The sequence below is a fragment of the Phyllostomus discolor genome, chromosome 9, assembly GCF_004126475.2.
Source record: "Phyllostomus discolor isolate MPI-MPIP mPhyDis1 chromosome 9, mPhyDis1.pri.v3, whole genome shotgun sequence".
Classification (NCBI taxonomy): domain Eukaryota; kingdom Metazoa; phylum Chordata; class Mammalia; order Chiroptera; family Phyllostomidae; genus Phyllostomus; species Phyllostomus discolor.
The window spans coordinates 76,396,232-76,411,508 of NC_040911.2; the positions used below are offsets into that span (position 1 = coordinate 76,396,232).

At 41.2% G+C, this 15,277-nt stretch overlaps 1 protein-coding gene across 13 annotated transcripts in view; it reads right to left on the minus strand.

Moving 5' to 3' along the window:
- The window catches only part of PLCB4 (phospholipase C beta 4), a 394,279-nt gene that overhangs the window by 91,433 nt on the left and 287,569 nt on the right, over positions 1–15,277 (minus strand). For 12 of the 13 annotated variants that reach the window (XM_036010096.1, XM_036010097.1, XM_036010098.1 and 9 more), the window contains 5 exons: positions 13,116–13,195; positions 11,961–12,014; positions 6,468–6,549; positions 5,006–5,106; positions 4,305–4,362 (listed from right to left, as the gene is read on the minus strand). In XM_036010096.1, coding sequence (XP_035865989.1) covers positions 4,305–4,362; positions 5,006–5,106; positions 6,468–6,549; positions 11,961–12,014; positions 13,116–13,195 — 375 coding nt within the window. The remainder of the gene's footprint in view (positions 1–4,304; positions 4,363–5,005; positions 5,107–6,467; positions 6,550–11,960; positions 12,015–13,115; positions 13,196–15,277) is intronic. The other variant, XM_036010100.1, reaches the window with a different exon arrangement.

The following is a 15,277-nucleotide window of genomic DNA, read 5'->3' on the forward strand; positions in this document are numbered from 1 at the left end:
ACACATTAAGAACAGACGACAAGAAATTACATTTGTTTTTGCATCTGCTCTGCCAGATAACATATTTAATCTTTGGCTTTCCCTAAAATTTTCATGTTTCATAAAGGAAGTATGGTGCAGTTGGGATAATCTGAAGGCAAGGAAACAAATGCCAAGATTTGCATTAGAGTCACAAAACTATAATTTTTAGATGAAAAACAAAGAGGAGAAGGGTCATTTCTGGTAATCTCAGAATAACAGAGTTGCAGAAGAGTTCCACGTGGACACAAACAAGGTGAGACAAATGCTTCACAGCTCTGGGGGATGGACCACTGGTTTTCAGCTGGGGCTCAGGGAAGCAGTATACCCAGGACCTTTACGCCATCATGTCCAGAGCTTTGTGAAATGAGATTTTAAACAGCTTCCAAAAAGTAAGTCACAGAACAGTGCCCAGGTGAATGAGGAGTTAATGGACATGGCTCCATTATTATGTCTTTACTCTTCTTACAGAGAAAAGGCTTCGACTGGCTTCAATCCAAGCAGCACTGGGAGACAGAGATGTTGTCATAAATAATGTTCAAATGAGATATAAAGAAAATGAAGGAATAATTGGCAAGGGTAGGCTTACTTGTAAGACTAAACAATTCCTTCTTTCTTTGCCAGTGCATTAAAGCATAAAGATATCGTAAATGGAAAGAGATCTTGGGTCCTTTGTTACATTCTTTCGACAGAAAAATAAATAATAAATAGATAAATTTTAAAAATCAGGTTTAGCCCTAATATGATAATATATATAATGCAGGGGGAAAATTGCCAGCAACAAAGAAATAAAGCTAATTCTTTATTATTTTGGAAGTCTAAGATCTTTATCTTCTCTTTCACATTTTGATTTTTCTCTCCTGCTCTCCATTCATCGTTCAATTCTCTAGGTCTGCAGTTGTTAGCAGGTCTGTAAGAAGTCAAATAAAGGATGACGGGAGAGCTAAAATCAGTTTAGCTTCTCATTAGGAACAGGGAGAGGTGAAACTAATGGAAGCCCAGAGATTTTAATTAGTACTGCCACACCCAGAGAGCTGAGTTGACAGCAGTGTCCAACCATGTAGCAGCTCATACTAAGTACCTCTCCCAGCTCTTCCCTTCGCCAGTTTGCTATTTTCATAATGTAGGCAAAGAAAGTTACCCCCAGTCTATGGGAAGGGAACAAAAAAACCCAGCAGTGGCAAAACTTTAGATCTGAGTATATATTTTCCTCACTAAATTAATTATGGCAAATAATAGGAGCTATATGCTGCTCTCACATTTTTCCCATTCCCACCAGGCATGCTGAGGAGGGACCCAGATGATTCACTAGGATAGTGCTGCACACAATCTACCTTCAGGCAAATCACCTGGGGATCTTGTAAAATGCAGGACTGAGGGGAACCTGAGATTCTGCATTTCTAACAAGCTCCCGGAGGATAGCAGTGCTGCATCCAGGGACCACACTTTGGGGGGTCAGTGAACAAAGGGGATACTGAGAAACAGATGAGGAGCAGGTCCAAAGCTATCTGGAGAAGCTAGTACATGTCAATGACATGGAGAGACAAGAGGGCATACAAACCCCTACACGACAATCAAACAGTCAATGACCAACTGTCTCTGCTCCTCTCTTTTCCTGGAGATACATATTAATATGCTGAACAGAAAATTCATATAAAGAGTAAAGAAATTTACAAGCTTGAAGATGGTGAGATGCAGGACGGCTTTGCTAACACAATGGGACTTCTCCCCCATTCTAATTGGTTAACGCTGGTATACATGTGTCTACTGATTTTTGCTTTCTTGTCATGTCTCTGTTTACTTTTCTAAACTCTCTTATATTTATTCAAAGAATTTTTTAGTTGATAGTTTTTAATACTGAGAGAACACAATCATCATCTGCAAATAACGAGAGTAAGGCCTTGTCCCTTCGTGTTCATGGGACTCATTTATTTTCCTTGTCTTATTGCATAATCCAGGACTCAGGCATTTTGAAAATGCTTTAAGTCTAAACTTCTGGACTCACAGTCCCTTACACTACAATGCCTGTCCCCTCTGTCTCCATTCATCATGAGTTTTGAAGGCAGTCTGCCTAAAGGATGCTTTTGATTTTGTAGAGACGAGAGGGACATCGGTAGGACTCAAGAGAGAGGGTGCAAGGAGCTGGCAGAACGTTCCCTAAGTATGACAAAGCTTCTTCAAGGAAACATCCAGATTTTGGTCTAGGTCTTCCGGTTGAGTGAACTAGGAGAAAAGAGATTCAGGGTGGACATTCTGATTAAAAGTAAAGGCTGTACACTTTCCCAGACTGTCCTGTAGTCTCTATGCCCTAAAGAAATTAACATAAAATTACAATGATTCCATCAGTTGTACCCCCAAATTCAAGGTGCTTCCTTACTGTTAATGAGAAGCCAAACAGAAGGAAACGTAAACAACAAATGAGAGCTACTGGCTACTCTAATATTGATGGGTAAAAGCTTATCCAAGAAGTATTTAGGAAAGAATTTGGATGGAAAAGCAAGAAAGTAGGGATGACCATATCTTTCAAAAATTAAACGATATGTACTTAAGACTTACAAGAATGACAAGAGTGATTACTGGGTTGGCCGATAAAAACAGTCCATTAAAGGCATGTCATAAAATTAGAACCCATGAATGCAGACTTCAGAATTGTTCCTTTGTGTGCCTAGTAAAATGCAAATTTTAATAGATGGCTGGGTGCTAGCTTCACCTCAGTGCCCACCAGAGGTCTTCTGTTAGAAGTGCTAGGTTGATGACATCATAGCTTTTCTCTTCTCCACTAAAGTGTTTTTTCCCTCTTTAGTAGAAAGCAAGCTTTCTGCCCATCTCACCAAAACTGAAGATGATCAAATGCCCAGAGTGCATGAAGAAACTGAGGGAAATAGAAAAATATTTTTTTTAAAGCAGAGGAGGAGAAAGGGTTAAGGAAAGAAAGGAAGGCAATTTAATTTCTGAGCAATGGTGTCATAAGAATGTGGATAATATCTGGGTAAAGATTATGAACACAGTATTCACATGACCAGAGACCAGTGGAGTGCAAAAACTTAAAATGTTTCCAAGTAAAATAAACATCGTATTGTACTGCAAGGCTTATTTAAAAGTGGAGGCATCTGTGCTGATTTATGCAGTACCTTCTCTTTCCTGCATCAGTGCTTTTAGGCTCTGGAAACCCTAAAAGTGCTGCATAGCTTCTAACTTGCAACCCTACAGATTGGAAGTCCTGAGCCCTGTCAGGGAAAGAAAAGCAAAACCCTTTTGCAAAGATGTGATTTGTCTCAGCTAACTGGCAAGTCAATTTGCCTCTTGTTTTTTTTTTTGTTTTTAGGCAATACCTCATGTCTGACACGATAGTGTTCTAATGTTTTCTCTCTATATGGTATAATGGTTAACATAAATTGTTTTGAAACAAAAATATATGGTCCATTTCTCACTGAAACTTTTCTTATTATTAATGTGTTGGGAAAAAATTAGATTTTCCTTGTGGGATTTAGCAAAAGCTTCAGTGGGTTTCATTGAAGAGAAAATACTTTTAATTGTATATGTGAAGGAAAAAGAAGTTAATCTGAATTGGAATAAAAGTTGCAACCTTTACTTGTCCTAAAATATTTTTTTTTATTCTGCTTAAGCAAATTCTGTCAACTTGCTTGGGTTGTTAAGTGAATCATGTTCTAAAGTTAGCTCTTAGAACGTTGTAAAAATAAGAAGTAAAAATTTAACCTGCCATCACATTGACCTAATATGTACTATATTTTCACCCAGGAAAAACAATTGTGCCTATTGGCAAAATATTCTATTTAAACCTACATATTTTTCTTACATGCAGTCCATTAAAAGACAAAAATAAAGCTTTCCAGCCCATGCAAATATATGAGAAAAAGTTAGCAATGGAGAACCCAAATATATAGTGTGGTAAATTCAATCCATTCTCTTTCTATTTAATGAGACCAATAGAAAAAAAATAAGTACCTTAAATACCATCTTGCAAAAACACAGACACATTTAATTAAATAAATACATAATAAAAAATTCACACGCACACACAGAACCAGAGCTACACATCACAGCAAGAAACCAACAAAAAAGCGGTGTGCAAAGCCAATGCGTAGGAAGTGCACAAACATACAAGGGCAGCAGCTGATTTTTGCACCTGGTAAAGCCATATGGAAAGATCAGCAGGTCAAAAGCATAGGGAATGAGGGTGTATGATGCGGGCATGCAATGAGGATGCTGGAGGAGGCAAGCCACTGCACACAGACTGTATGGAGTTAATGTATGAAAAAGCTTACTTCATTTAGAAAGCTCACTAATTGGTCTACCGTTAAATAATCAGTTTTGTCTCCATTGCTGAAAAGAAATTTATTAGAAAAAGTAAGTTTTTGTATTTGATGCTACAGTAGGTACGATTTACATGTTGACATTTGTTGATGATCATTCTAAACTTATTTTCTAACCCTGAAGTAATGGTGCATTCTTAAAATGGCCAGAGACTGTAAGAAAAAAACAAAACAAAACAAAACAAACCCAACAACAACAAAGAAAACACTCCCACTAGCTCACAGAAAATGCCTGCAATTCTTTTTAGCATTATCAAAAGACATTACTTAAAAAACAACATGTAAGTCATCCACTTGAGATAACTGGAATGAATGAACTGTTCAACAACATAGTAACATTCCAAATCGAATCTAGTTAGTTTACATAATGGGTTAATACCTAAAGGAGCAGGTTAAAATTGTAGGTAGTTAGTAAAGCCAATGCAAAGGGGGGAAAAAAAAGTTCCAGGTGCTGCCACCAACTTATCTAAAAGCTTCTCAAAAAAAAATCAGTGAACTTTTGCAGATAAACTAAGGGGTGAAAATATAAGCCTGACTAGATATTCTACATACTATCAACATACTATAATAAAATACTATGACAATTGAAGTTTTAAAAATCTAAAACGACAAGGATAACACTGATAGGATACTTTCTCCTAAGTGGAACTTACATTTTTTTAAAAAGATCCTCTATATCTGTCCGAGGACAAATCTTTTGTGTCAGTTCATAGAACTTTTCAAAAGTAAATGCTGCAGGCTCAATTTCATCATTCTGTAAAAAATAAAAGTGTGTCATGAATCCGGGAGCATGTTTTCTCCTTGGAAGTGAAGAACCTACAGGATCATGAAGCAACGAGATGACCACTTGGGCTCCCGGGGCCCCATCTCTGATTCTTGCAGACTGAGGCAGCGGCCCACCTCCAGGCAGGTGGGGCCTCGGCATCCTCAGGACACAGCAGGTGGAAGCGAGCGGTTCAGGTCACCACGCAGCCAGCCTGTGGTGTGTGAGCTCAAACCCGGCCTCCAGCTGGGCCTGCTCTGAGGAACACCCCACAGAGCAAATATAAAGAAACACTTCCTCTTCCCTCTGTGAGGGAGAAAAACAAGTGCCTGCCTAAAGGATGCTGAATAAATCAAGCCCAAAGTTTACATGCGTAGGCTGTGAATTTTCACGAGACCATATAAAGAGGCTCAGGACAACCCTGTAAGATTTGACTTTTCATGCTGAAATTTATATTTCAAAAAGGATTGTTAAAGCAGTAACAGGCTTAAATCTTTCTTGCAGTCAATAAATTCATTTCAGTTATTTTAAGTCTGAAGGGCCACAAACACAAATGGTTTGTGTGGGAAGAGGTGCTTCATAAAACAACGCCTGCCAGCCTGAAGAACTGGTTTATTAGTCAGTCACTCATGCTGATGCTGTGCTCAGTTGAGGCAATGCGGATGGCCTCTAAAATACGCTTCACGTAAACTGTGTGAAAGAGCCGTTTCCTCTCCTTAATAAGTTGACAAAAACATTTTGAAGTACACTGTCTGGATTTGAAAACATTGAGGTTAAAATGCCCAGAAGACCGAAGGAAGGAAGAAAAATGAAGAAAAGTGACTGTACTATATGTGACTGAGTCTACTTCTCAATCGAACTGAGATTGGTTTAATATATAAAATCTGGCTTATTACACATGAGAACATAAGTAAGTAAAATAGTTTTACAAACACATTATTAAATAAATAAATACCTTATGCTGAGTGAAATAAGTCAAAGACAAATACCATATGATTTCACTTATATATGGAATCTAACAAACAAAATAAACAAATAAAACAGAAACAAACTCTTAGATACAGAGAACAGGCTGATGGCTGCCAGATAGGAGGGGTGTTGAGGGGCTGGTTTGAAAATGGGAAGAGATTCAGAACTACAAATTGGCAGTTACGGAATAGTCAAGGGGATGTGAAGTGTAGCATAGGGAACAACATTGTAATAACTGTGTATGGTGCCGGGTGGGTACTAGACTTACTGGGCGGATCACCTTGTAAGTTATATAAATTTCTAACCACTATCCTGTACACCTGAAATACAGTATTGAATGTCAACTGTAACTGAAAAATAAAATAAAATAAATTAATGAGTACCTTTCCACTGGGAAGACCTAACTCCTTGAGTGCTTGAAAGATCACCTTTTCTGTTTTCCCCGATGCAAAGGTTCTAGTAATACTAGAGCAAAAAAGAAAAAAAAGTCAAGTTATTGTTAATTCTGTTTTCTCTGATGCAAAGCTCCAAGTGATACTAGGGATGGCAGGACGGAGGGAGAAGGAAAGGAGACTAAAATTAGTTCTCATTTCTAGGTGTTTTTTCACTTCCCAAACTAGCTCCTGCAAAGGCAATTTGGTTCCACGACAGACCAACTCCCTGGGATGTTGTGCGTACCAAAGGTACTGGGGGATACATACCTTCAGACAAAAGCTGTGATTATTTTTTACTCTATCAAATTAATTTCTTAGGAAAAGGGAATGTGGCAGATGGAGATGGCTGTAGGAAAAAACTTCACATTGATCATAACATCTGGCCTTGGGGAAGACAAGTGGGCCCCTCAGAACTCAGCCCATTCCCACGAATGCCCTTATCCTGGCGTCACACTTCCTGAAGCTGGCATGCATTATCAGACATATTTTGCTTATTCGTTTGTCTTTTGAGCTATGCACCCTTGGGCTACTTGAAGTCAGCTTCCTCAAGGATTTCGGAGGTCATTATTAAAGGGGTTAAGTGTGGAGGAGAGGGGAAGAAGGGGAACAATTATTCCATGTTTTAACAGAATCTTGGCACTACACTACCCCTAGATATAGTGTTTTTGAATAATGGCACAGCCTTTTAACTAGTGTGGTATGCATTAAGACTAGTAAAATAAATACCACATCAATGAGCATCTTTCCAAATGATGATAAAAGTAGAAAAAAGAGACTGACCTCCTGTGATCAATACATTGGTGACCCTCAGAACGAATGCTACTGAGGAGAGAACTCGGTACTCGCTCTTAGCTCTGAGCCATGCCTCAGCTACCCAAAGGAGCCTTCATTCACTTCCTGATTGGTAATTTATTGCCATAATAACTTTAACTGTAAATCAGTAGTCTCGCCTCCACTCAAGATAGAGCTTACTTTCATCTGTTAAACTTGGCCTTAGAATGCCTTCCCTGTGAGCACAAGAGAATTTTAACAGCACCTCCCTAATCCCAACCTTGTCGTGCACTCCACCACTCACATTAAGAGGAAGGCAAGCTCTAAACGTAAGCACCAACCGCTGGTTAACCGTGATGCGTAGGAGAAAGCACCACTTCAACCTTCGAGTCCAACTTCCCAAAATAGATTGGGGAGAACTGACTTTAAGTAAATGAATGGTTATGTGTTCATTCAAAGCTTTACTGTTTCTTGGTCCAAGAATACTTCAAAAGGTATATTTTAGGAGTGCCTGAGACACATTTATTCAAATGCAGGCAGGCCTGTAAATTCTCTTTAACAAATCTATAGACATGTAGGGCAAATGTGTTTCTAGTGCAGAGGGTGATGTTCCCACATTTCCCCACTTCTCTGGAGTTCATGGAATTTGTATACTTTAAATTCAGTTGGGTTGAGAAGCAATATATGTGACCTTCGTAATACAGGGGGAAAGTAGCTATTCGGATATATTATTTTTTTAAAGCATGTGTTAACAGGAGAGCTGCAGACTCCCAGCAGGATTTGGGATGTCCGCCACCTGTAAACAGGATGAAACTCTCTGCATAACAGTCTCAGGGTACCTCGGCTAACTCGAGCTTCTGTCAGGTTTGGGCAGGCCTGGCAAAGGGGCTGAGAACTCACTGACATGGTCATGAATGCAGCAGGCATAGGGGCTGAGCCCTTCTGTTAGAAACAGAACCTGAGTGTCTGGTAGGGGTTGAGGCAGGGAGGAAGGGGGTAGTGTAGAGAAACAGACTTTTTTGACCTGGGCTGGTTGAAGCACCAAGAAATAAGAAGTAGGAAAAGAACATCTTATGGGATTAGGAAGGTCCCAGCATTTGTGGAGACAGAGAACTTGAGAGAAAAGTGAGGTGTCCAGAACCAGGACAGAGGGAAATCCACACAGGGACACACTAGTGAGGGCAACATCAGGGCCCAGCGACATGATCACATAGGAGATAATAGGGGAAGAAGTGGCATTATGGCCAGTGGCGCTCATTCTCAGGCCCAACTTGTCGGGCGGGACCGGGGGCTGGAGCTGGGCAACCTTAATGCAGACCTGCTCACCTCACTCCACACTAGAGACCAAACCCAGGGTGGAAAGTGGAAGAAGAGAAGTGAGGAGACCATTCCCTTGGGACCATTCCTCCTTTATTCCCTTTGCTTTGGCAGCTTTTGGAATCATTCTTAGGTCTTAATACGGATTTGTTAGGGGCGAGAGGGCTTTTGGAGTGACGGTGAACTGTTTGAGTTTCCAGTTGCCTGAGAGGCCTGGCAGAATACCACTGAACCGGGTCCTGACAGAAACACACTTATCACAGGCTGGGGCATTTGAGACACCACTGTGAGACATTTCATGGAAACATATTTATAAAAGACTAAGATTGAGTCAACTCTTTATATACAGCTTCTGGCCCAGAGTGTATAGCTAAGTGCTTCACAGCTAACAGGTGCTCAGTGAGATTTTACTGAATCAGAACACACCCTCCTCCCCAAAGGAAATGCATAAAAGCAAATACCCTTAAGTGGTGCCCAGTCCTATCAGAGTCCTGGTTAAGTTCCACATTCCTGGGGGACTCACAGGTGACTAGGACACCCATGATCTTAGAAACTAAGGGAGTCTCACTCTTTGCTTGCCCTCAAGGGTGTACAATCTATCCAACGGGTTCAACACCATCTTCTGAAACAGCCAGGGAGGACTCATGGAGTGAAGCCCCGACTGAACCAGACCTGCTACGGGCAGGCTGGGCCTTTGGGACCTGGTGGAGGATGTAGGAGCTGGGCAGCCGACCATGGCTGAGGTCCCAGCCTTCTTTAACACAGCGGTCCTCTTCCAGGCTCCTTCCAGCCATAGCCCACAACTCCTGTCTGGCTACCACGTCCCAACTGTCCAGCCAGTGGTTCCAACTCCAGCAAACAAGGAATGGGAGATGGCAAAATCAAAGTGACTCATCCAAAGCTTTGGTGTGAGTGGGAAGATAAAGGTTATAACTTTGAAAGAAAGGCAGACTCCGTAAGATTGTGTACACAGAGGTAAAGGTAAGACTTTCTTCATGCATCATTCCCGAAACTTCCCGGATATTAAATTCTGACTGATGCTAAAGAGCAGGGGCCATTCCCATGCTACAGTGACTATGAAGTCAGGTCCCCTGTAACACTGTGCACACACACTAACATGCTAACAGTTTCCATTTTAAAAACTCCAGGGCAGTAATGATGAAGTGACATTTTAAAAGTGTTTACTCTTTATATCCATTAAAACATTCAGAACAATTTCCACCTTGGCCTTGGCAGCTCAGCCGCTGTTTTCTGGCGTGGTATCAATTCTCCATCAACTCTAATAAACTGCCCCTGAATCACAGATGTCTTGTGTCAAACACCTGTTAACACTGGCAGGTACCAAAGAGTTCATGTCCAAGAGAGCTACAGAAGATGACAAAACATTTAGGCTATTTCTACAAAAATAAAAGGGTAATAATTTTGTCCGTGAACATGCTAGATAAAAATCTTTGGCATCAGAAAAAGCTTCCAAGATTATTTTATAGTGATGTGATTAGTAGGATACGTGTAAATAAAACCAGAACTGCTAGTAGAGAAGTGCTCTGATCACAATTTATGTGTTTTAGACTTTGTCCATTTCCTGAGCCTTATCTGGGAAGAAAACACAGGAGAGTAAGATATGTACAAACCGATCCAACTTACATTTCTTTTCTTTACACTGCTATCTGTGTCCTCTGAGTTTGGACTTGTTACTTCAATACTAATTTCAAATAAAAATGCACTACATATTTGAAAGTAGCTGTAGAATGTTCGGATACATTAAAATAATTGTTCTGCTATTGCTCAAGTTGTGAGTAAAACAGGGATCAGTGTGAAGTATCTTTGCCAACAACCATCCGCCAAGGATGCCAATGGGGCTTTTAATAAACTGTACAGGAGGCATAAAATTGACTTGCTAATAAATTATTAAATAAAAAGGAGAGAATTGTACATATAGATTTATAAGGACCACGACAAATGCTTATACAACCCTGTATGCCCTCAATAAAAGGTTAAATTAAAAGAACACTGTGTGTGGTCTTTTTTTTATGGTTCGTATGCTTTTCATTTTCTCATTGATATTTCAGTTGGGTCACATGGATACTTTAGTTCACGACTATTGTAATACATGGAATTAAGAAAAATGATGACTTCTAGGATAATTCTGTGACATCTGAAAAGAATGGTGTTGAGGGAGTATGAAGATACTCTCTTAGGATGCAGAGTAGAAGCTTCGGGGCAGATCAGAGGTGGGACAGGCAGGGCAGCCTAGAAGAGTCACAAGTGGCCAGGTGTGACCGGCCTGCCTCTGCTGGAATACATCCAACCCAAATGCTGGGCAGGGAGCGACTACCCTGTTTTGCTGAGGTTTGTTTGTCGGTGGTTGGTTGGCTTCTGTGCCGGAGTGGTATCCAGAGAAGAAGTCAACATGAACCTGAGCCTGGACATCCCTAGAAGAGCAGGTTGATACCTGGGAATCTGTTTTGGATTAAGGGTGAGAGCTTAGGTTCCTGAATCCAAATGCACTGCAGGCCTCATGTGGACAGCAGATGCTCTGGGGGCCAGTGCAACTTCTGGAATTTCCACGAAGTGCTCACACAAACACCAACCAAAACGATACTGGAGAGTTTACTAGAGAATGCCCATCACTACCATTGTAAAAACTTCCAACTGTAGCCATAGACGATGAGCGCACACTGAAGGGAGTGGAGAGGCAGAAAGAGGGAAGCATAAGGGCACAGAGGGTAAGCACGTCAGCATTAAAGGACACCTGTGGATGCTGTATCTGGTTCATGTCTTCCTCACTTTTGCTTTACTGGCATTTTTTTTCCTTGTCACTATTACCCTGGGCAAGGTGAGGAATCGACAGTGCTAAAGAGGGTGTGATGGTTCACCTAGAGAGCCAGGGGCAAGAACACAAAGGAGCCCACCTGCCCAGGGCACCAGATCACCGAGCATGAGATGCATTGTCCAGAGGCATCACCCTTCCTAGATACAGTCCACACACTTCCACTCTGGGTGCACAGTAAAAGCTTCTTTAATTTCACCCAATGGTGGCTGAGGGCACATGGGTAAAAGATATTTAAATCTTAAAAGCCCACCTATTTGAAGATTTTAAAAAGTAGTGCTACATTTTCAGATGTTCTTTAACTTATCAATGTAGACTAGAAGCTGCCATCTATTCCTGGGAAAAATGCAACTTTATGCCCATTAATGATTCTTACAAACTGAACACAGCATTCGAGGAAGTGATTCAAGCTAAGCTTCCAGAATTTTTTTTTAGTTAAAGTACTTGTGGAGGGCTTTGTCTTTGCTCTGAAATCACGAGAGCGGAACGGGGTATGGAAGAACACACAGAAATGAGAGACTCACCTCCTAACTGGGATTTTACCATTGGTGTTGGTCATAAATGCCAATTTCATCCAGCTGGAAAACAACAGGAGCAACACTGTTTTAATGTTTCTTAGGAGGGACAGCTACAATCAGGATTAAAAAAAAAACTTCACAGGATCATTCATACATTCAAAGAACATTTAGTCTGAAAACCAGAGACAATTACATACTGCGAGATGAATTTACGCTTACCTGATTTAGCAAATAAAAATATGGGACTTACACTTAAATCTGAGTTTTATTATTTTTTATTTTTTTATTATTTACTTTTAGAGAGAGGAGAAGGTGGGGGGAAAGAGAGGGAGAGAAACATCAATGTGTGAAAGATACCAAACATCCATCGGTTGGCTCTTGTACATCCCCAACTGGGGACTTGGCCCCTCAACCCAGGCATGTGCCCTGACCTGGAGTTGAACCAGCGACCTTGGTTGAAGGCCAACACTCAATCCACTGGGCCACACCAGCCGGGGCTAAATCTGAATTTTAGATACACAACAAATAGTTCTTTACTCTAAGTATTGTCTAAATATGCATAGGACATATGTAGACTAAAAAATCATTTGTTAAAATCTAGCTCTTAGTACCTCTCTGGATTTTGGATACAGTGAGCTGGGGTAAGGCCTGCTGTCTGAATTTCAAAAGTACATTTGGAGCTGACTGTGCTGAACAGTCCTTGGGGTCGGTGAGCTCTTTTTCACCCTAACAATGGGTGCCTTTGCAAGTGTTTCTCTCGGCCACACTCCCCATTTCTCATTGTCATGCAACAGAGGTTCTAGCTACAATAGTGCCCAACTGTGGCCACTCACGGGGAGCCATTTATCAGCAGATTCAGTCCAGGGATGCAAAAGCCAGTGTCCACAACTTGGAGGACACTTGGGGGCTGAGGGTCCAGCATGTTCCTCCCATCAACCACTCCTCCCCCCGTTTTGGGGCTCTGGGTTAATCATGAATGCTGGGTTTATCTGTTTATCATGAAGAGTATAGGTATGCGTTGGTCAGTTTCCTCTCCAAGGCCAGGAGCGTGGAGGGAAAGGCAAGCAAGGCACCGCCTGGCCACATCCTGAGCCTCATTTTACACACTGACCCTTTGCCTGATAACAGCCAAGAACAAGGGGTGAAGCAAACAAAACTCACTGTTTCTTGAGGCATGTCATCGGACTGACGTTGTTGGCCCTGAAATTGTGTATGATTGATCTTAGGCCGTCTACCCATTGCTGCAAAAGAAAAAAGTGTTCTTGGTTAGTAAATCTGCTGGAGCTAAGCATGGTTTTGGTTGGATAGCTTGTATTCATTATGTGTAATATCTTAAACTGTTCTTTCATCCCCTCCTGCCACACAGCCCTCTTCATTCTGCGTGCTCATTTTTTACCCTTTAATAAACAGCTTTCACTCTTTCCATGAAGATAAATGTGGCATCCATAGTGTTATTAAACAGTGGGTTGTCAGAAAGGAATGCTGCCCACTGAGTGACTTGTTACACCTTCTATTTGCAGCCTGCTTAAATACAACCTCATTTTCAATCACTGGAAACCTTAATCATTTCTAAGCAACATTATACAATACAAGGTGACATATTTAGCTATTCCCATTTTAGATGATGAATGCCTTATGTGTTTATCAATTCTATTGTGTGACAGTATTTCATTCTAAGAGTTTCTTACATATCTTACCTATCTGTGTTTCCCAGCACAGCCTTAAAAGGTAAAACTGAGTGCCAGGGTACCCAGAGGAAGCAGCAATGTGCTCACATAATTTCTGTATAAGGACTTGGACCTCAGTTTCAGTTCATAACATCACCCCCTGGATCTACAAGGAAACGTGGAGGAAGACTGTGCAGGGCGGTAAAGGAATCTGGGTCTCTAAAGGGCATGTTAACAGAAAAGGCGGGCCTGCGAATTGAAGCCAACTCTGTCCTTGGGTCCAATGACTGTGCCAATGAATGCCAAGCCACAATGCTAAAACAAAGAGCTGCACTATTGCCAAAGAGCTTTGTGCAAAATTAATTCTGGAGGTTAAAACAGAACTGGGGCCCCCAGGCAAGCCAGTACCTTACCTGTGCAGTTTGCTGAAGCTTTGTGCTGGGGAGGAAGATATTTTGGAGGAGGCAGTAATATGGATGTACACTTTACCTGTACTCTCCAAGTACGGTAGCCACTAGCCACAGGTTGGCTATACAAACCTGAGCTGAATAAAAATAAAATTCAGTGCCTCCATGGCACTAGTCGTATTTGCAGTCCTCAAAGCCCACACCGGGCTAGTGCCTACCATACTGGACAGTGCAAATACAGAACATTTCCATCATCACAGAAGGTCCCATTGGATAGCACTGCATGGTGCTACCAGTTTTGACTATGTCAAATGATTCAGTCACTGCAAGGGCCAGGGGCCATGGCTGAGTTCTATAAATGGATCTGTGAAGTTTTCATTTTAATTGTGGTAAAATGTATGTAACATAAAATTTATCATTTCAACCTTTTCTGAGTGAACAATTCAGTGGCATTAGTGCCATATACTCTGTTGCGTGGTCATCACCACCCTCTACCTCCAGAACTCTCTTCATCTTGCAAAACAGATACTCTGTTCCTCTGTACTCACTAAACACCAATGGCCCATTTTCCCCTCCTCCTAGTCCCTGGTAACCACCGCTCTACTTTCTGTCTCTGTGAATTTGCCTCATATAAGAGGAATCATAGTATCTGACATTTTGGGATAGGTATAATGTTCCCAAGGTTCATTCATGTAGCTTGTGCAAGACTTTCCTTCCTGGTAAAGGCTGAATGTTATCCCATTGTATGTGTAAGGCACACTTAGTTTATCACTCACCTGTGGGAGCTTCCACCTGCTGGTCCCTGCAAACAATGCTGTGTGAATGTGCACACAGGTGCACAAATGTCTCTCGCTTTCAATTAATGAAAAAGTTCTTGCTTTCAACTCTTTTGGATCTATATCCAGAAATGGACTTGCTGGATTATATGGCAATTCTAATTTCAACTTTTTAAAGAATCACCATACTGTTCACCGTGATGGCTCTATAATTTTACAATTCCACCAATGGTGTGCTGGGTTTCCAATTTCTCCACATCCCCTCCAACACTTGTAACTTTGGTCTTTTTTTCTTTATAGTAGCTATCCCAATGGATGTGAATCTAACAGATTTTGTGCTTTTCTCTTTGTGCTCCAGTGGCACCTAATGGCTTTCTGAGGGAGGACTTAGGAGCTGTAGAAGGTAAATTTCCTCTCACAACTACAAAAGGCCATTTTCTGAGAACTGTAAATAGCAATGAAAGCCTCAGCAA